This window comes from Macadamia integrifolia, chromosome 13 (genome assembly GCF_013358625.1).
Source record: "Macadamia integrifolia cultivar HAES 741 chromosome 13, SCU_Mint_v3, whole genome shotgun sequence".
In the NCBI taxonomy this organism is placed as follows: Eukaryota; Viridiplantae; Streptophyta; class Magnoliopsida; order Proteales; family Proteaceae; genus Macadamia; species Macadamia integrifolia.
Window position 1 is genome coordinate 27,432,456 of NC_056569.1, and position 5,650 is coordinate 27,438,105.

The 5,650-nt window shown below is 38.8% G+C and overlaps 1 protein-coding gene across 1 annotated transcript; it reads left to right on the forward strand.

Moving 5' to 3' along the window:
- Positions 1–1,865: 1,865 nt before the first annotated feature.
- On the forward strand, positions 1,866–3,356 carry LOC122058661 (aspartic proteinase CDR1-like). The gene has a single exon (XM_042621306.1). The coding sequence runs from the start codon at positions 1,978–1,980 to the stop codon at positions 3,304–3,306; it is 1,329 nt and encodes a 442-aa protein (XP_042477240.1). The 5' UTR covers positions 1,866–1,977; the 3' UTR covers positions 3,307–3,356.
- Positions 3,357–5,650: the final 2,294 nt, after the last annotated feature.

Below are 5,650 nucleotides of genomic sequence, written 5' to 3' on the forward strand. Positions count from 1 at the left end.
CCCTACAATATATTACTCTCACACGTCCGGATGTGGCGTTCGCTATGAATAGGGCATGTTAGTTTATGCACTCTCCAACTATGGAACACTGGACTATGGTCAAACGGATACTCCATTATCTGAAGCACACTTGGTCTCATGGTCTTCTCTTTTTCAGATCCCCCAATCTTCAATTGTAGGCGTTCACTGACCCTGATTGGGAAAGAAACTCTGATGATCAAAAATCTACTAGCGGCTATGCCATCTTTCTTGGCCCAAATCTTATGTCCTGGACCTCAAGGAAACAAAAAATGGTGGCCCATTCCTCCACTGAATCGGAGTACAAAGCCTTAGCCGATGCATCCGCAAAAATTACGTGGCTTCAATCACTTTTTCAAGAGCTCGGGATCCAAAATTCACAAACTCCTATCCTATGGTGTGATAATATTGGTGCCACATATCTTTCGGCAAACTCAATGTTTCACGCGCGTACGAAACACATTGAGATTAATTTTTACTTTGTTCATGATGAGGTGGCTAAGAAGGAGCTTACTGTCCAATCTATTTCAATCAATGATCATCTGACTGATATCATGACCATAGGTCTATCCACAACTCAGTTCTAGTTCCTATGCGACAAGCTAAAAATTCGATCCATCAAATCATCAACTTGAGGGGGTATATCAACCAATATGGATCGATTCCCCCAAATTAAGAAATTCCATATCAGTTATCCTGTATTCCAAGGATACAGCCATCTACCATATTTCAATCTCCATATACATGGCAAGTGTGGTGGCAGTTATCTTATATTCTAAGGATACAGTCATCTATCATATTTCACTCTCCATATACATGGCAAGTGTGGTGGTTGTAATCAAGGATACAGTCATACTTATCATCTCTCCATATACATGGCAAGTGTGGATATGCACAATGATCTACCATATCCACACTCCATACAATATGGCAAGTATGAATCTTCTACCATTGTGAACATAAGTATATGGTAATCTTGTAATCTGTAAATGGCATGTGCATATTTTGTAATCCACCTAAAATAATATCTTCTTTTATAGAAATAGGACTCACATCAATGAAAGACTCAAAGCATTACTTCACTGTTCATTGTTCTAGCACCATATTGATGCTAGGGCCGCACAACCTATCAGTGATGGTGTGGCATCTCCTCATAGCTTTAAGGAGCTTCTTCTTCTTTGGAAATTCTTCACAGCCAAATCTTACCAAACATCTTCCCATCCCGATCTATCTTGATCTATCTTACTCATCTTAATAATTCTCTATCCAAAATAAGGATCATTTACTATTTTGAGAGAGAGAGAGAGAGAGAGAGATTTCATGTTTGAAGAAGAAATCTAGGATAAAGCAGGAGTGATCAGATTTCCCAATTGAAGAAGAAATCCAGGATAAAGCAGGAGTGATCCTACGAATGGAGTATTACGTTCATGCTCAGGGCAACAAAGGTCTATGCCTCTATGGCCTCTTCGTCCAAATTCAACTCCCTTCAATTGCATTTATTATTGCTTAGTTGGATAAAATAAAAAGGCAATAATCTTTAGCTCAACGTGGAGGAAACTACAACTTATGTAACAGCTGGCATTAACATCTTCAATTGCATTTATTATTGCTTCGTTGGAGCATTTAATTCTTACTTTCTTGTAATACCTTTTTGTCAATGGCTTCGACTGCTTTTTTTTTTTTTTCCAATGGCTCTTTCCCCTCTCATATATATATCTTTTGGTTTGGAGAAGGTAGAGTAGATAAATTGTAATTTTTGCATCTTGTAAGTCTGCTGTGGTGAGTCTTATTGCTAGTTTGAGATCTGGTGAGTGAGCTCCTAAGAACTGAAAATTTAAATAGGAATTTTCAACCCTTGTTATTTTGTATTATTCTTTATATTATATTGTAGATGTCCATTATATATGTATAGTGTTCTCCCTCTGATGCTTTGAAACCTTCCATGATAAATTTTGGACAATGGTTACTACCTTCAAATTCTATGCATTCTTCATCTTCCCTTCCACCATTTTAATCTCATTCTTCTGCATAACCACCAATACGGTCGCTGTGAACCCTAGATCTCTCCGTTTCAACGTAGAGCTCATCCACCTTGACTCTCCCCTCTCCCCATTCCAAAACCCTAATACCATTCTTTCGGAGAAAGCACTGAAATCTCAGGAATCCTCAATTGCACGCTACACCTTTTTAACTTCCCAAACTACTTCATCCATTGATGTTGTTCCCTATGGTAGCCTTGATTACCTAGCGAAAATCCCCCTCGGAGGTCCAGCTTCTGATATATTCACTACCATAGACACAAGTAGTGGGATCTTGTGGATTCAATGCAAACCTTGTCTCCAATGCTTTGACCACACCAAGTCATCAACCTACACTAACATGTCCTGCAAGTCTTCATCACATTGCAAGTTTGCTCCCAATGGGCATTGCAGAGAGAGCTCTAATGGGTGCACTTACCACACTCAATATGGTGATCAAGATGAGAACTTTGGCTACCTTGCTTCAGATTCCTTGGCCTTCATAAACTCTGATGGAGGTGTTGAAGTCACAATCATGAACCTAGTTTTTGTTTGTGGAATCAAAAATAACAAGTTTATGCTTCAAGATCAATCAACTGGAGTGCTAGGCCTTGCTGCAATGAACTTGTCAATAGTCTCTCAATTAAGTTCGATTTCACAATCAAAATTCTCCTATTGCTTTGGCAACCTAAGTGATCCGTCGTCGAGAGGTAATTTGATCTTCGGTGATGCGCATATTAGTGGATTCACAACTCCTTTCGTATTTGATCACTTCTACTATCTTAGTCTGATCGACATTAGCGTTGGTTCGCAAAGGCTTAATATTCCATCAGGAACATTCGATAGGAAAGACTCAGACTCAAGCTTGGGCTCTGGTGGGGTGATCATTGATAGTGGCACACCACTAACCATTCTAGCAAAAGAAGGATATAATGAGCTTATAGATGAATTATCTGTGTATCTGTTGAGGTTCAAGTGCTACTCAGTTCCATTTGCAAAATCAAACAGGTTTTGCTCCTATGGAAGTTTTATTAGGGACTTGAATGGATTTCCAACTGTGACTTTCCATTTTAAGGATAATGCCAACCTGGTTTTGGGGAAATGGAGTTTGTTTACCCAAGTAGAGGAAGATGTGTTTTGTTTGAATTTCCTCCCTAGTGATTCAACCGATGTATCTGTCATTGGAAATATGGCTCAACAGTTCTACAACTTTGGGTTTGACCTTGTTAAAAATGAGCTTTCTTTTATTCAAACCAAATGCATTATATGAGAAACAATGGGCCTTCTGGGCTTGGTAGTTGAGGATCTTATCTGGAACATTATTCTGGTCTGGCTTTCTTTCATTAATTTTTTTTCTTCTCGTTTTATATTTGTTTTCTAATGAAGAATCTGGGTGATTTTTTTTTTTTTTTTTTTTTTTTTTTTTGTTAGAGGAGGACCTAAAGTCTTATATATAGATAGAGTCATTTTCAATTGGTCACTGGGGCGATATAATTAGGAAATAAATATTTCCTACTCTTGAATCTTTAAGAAGTTCTTGCACCTCCCCCATCCCTATTGTTCCTGACCTTGCCTAATTAAACCTTTCCTTTGGTGGATTTGTGCCAATATCTTTGCCTTAGTTGAAGGTCTCAAAATTTGTCAAGTTCTTGTTGGTCCATCTTGTCAGTGTTGCAAAGCTTCTAAAGAAACCGCTGAACATATCTTCCTTCATTGTCCCTATGCAAGAGACATTTGGTTTGGTTGTTCTTTGTCACATAGTGTCCCAAAGAATGATACTCTCCTCATCCACGATTGGATCCAATATTGGAGTGGCTTTAAGCAATCAAGATAGGGTGGGTATAACGATGACAATGACTCTGGTCATAGTGTCTTTAGAAACTTGACGTGCCCCATCCGGACCTTAGAAGCATTATGCAGAAGGGTAATTCCATCAAAAGTGCCCCGTACTATCTTCACTCCCACGACTGGGCAACTTAACTCATCCATAGCATTTATTTCAGGTTTAAATTCTTGCTCTTTTCCATTTTCCAATTGTAATGCAGGGTCTGTTCCGCTTGCTTTATAGGGGCTGCTCTCTCTTCCTTAGGCCTGTCTAATAAGGAAAATAGTTGTCTTCTCTTGTTTACTCTTTCTTCTTTATAATATAGCTTTTCTTGCCTAAAAAACATTATAGGGTGGCCACAAGGAAATTACTTCAGCCTGCCTATGTCCATTTATTTGCTGCTCGATTTGGCTTTCTAGAAATGAGATAATATTCAAGAAAGGTAACAGATCCACTGTTGAAGTTATTCATAAAGCTGAAGCTTTATTTCAAGAATTCTCTCAAGACCAAGTATCAACATTTAATTCCCCCTAGCCCTTAGTCTCTTCAGTTCAGCATCATTTGTCACCTCAAACACATTTTTGTCAAAATCAATTCAGATGCCTCCTTCAACAAAGAAAACTCATCTAGGGGAATTCGTTTTATCATTTGAGACTATTCATGTCACTACTTATTGGCTAACTCTAATCTAGGGAATTTCTCTTCTAGCCTCTGTGGGAAGCCGAGGCTATTAAAGCTGGAATTTTGGAAGTCATCGCTACTTGGCATTTTCATTTCAATGTGGAGTCTGATAACACAGAGGTGACCATTAATATTCTTTCATATCCTAACAGAAAATTGCCTCTAAGAATCCTTACTGTCCTTGAAGATATCTGCTTCATTTGTGCTAATCTTATTGAATGTAATTTCTCCTATCTTCCAAGGGATGCTAACGACATTACTAACTCCCTTGTTTTGGAGAGACCTATGTCAGGAAGAAGTACCCGACATATGAATTATAAGACTAGTATGTGTTAAGTTGGTAACACCATGAATTGGAGCTGCAATTGCTTGATTTTATTGAGTATCTATGAATGAATATATACACACACAAAAGTTTAGCATGATTTACTCCCTAACCTATGCTGGAATTGAAGCATTACACTCAGACTTTACATATATGAATTCAATGGATAAGTATGAAGGAGGTAGCATGTGCTGGCATGATAAGTCATGTGTTGGCATGATAAGACTCCTCCTCAAGTTGGTGCGTGATAAAAACTGAAATTGGTCCTGTCCAAGCACCTTGGTGAATAGATTAGCAAACTGTAGACCTGGTGCAATCTTTTTAGGGTGGATCAGGCCAGCTTGAAGTTTCTCATGAACAAGGTGGCAGTCGATTTCGATAGGCCTCGTTAGTTCGTGGAAAACTGGATTAACGGCAATGTGAAGGGCCACTTGGTTCTCACAATGTTGTGGAATGGAAAAGGAACATAAAAAGAAAATGTCACAAAATAAGGAAGTAAGCCATGTGATTTCACAAGTAGCATTGGTCATTGCACGATACTCAGCCTCGGCCGAAGAACGAGAGACAGTGTACAAGAGACCACCCTAGAACCTAGAAAAACACAATACCCTATGGTGGAACTATGTGTCATAGGGCAACTAGCCCAATCTGAATCGCAGTAAGCACGTGGTTGTATATTTGAATCAGTTGGAAAATATAGGCCTTGACCTAGAGTAGTCTTCAAGTACCGTAGTAGACTGTGAGCAGCATCAAGGTGAGGGTTGACATGGCTGATGCATAAAT

Coding starts and splice junctions, on each gene's coding strand:
- LOC122058661 (XM_042621306.1), top strand. CDS start 1,978: ATGGTTACTACCTTCAAATTCTATGCATTCTTCATCTTCCCTTCCACC.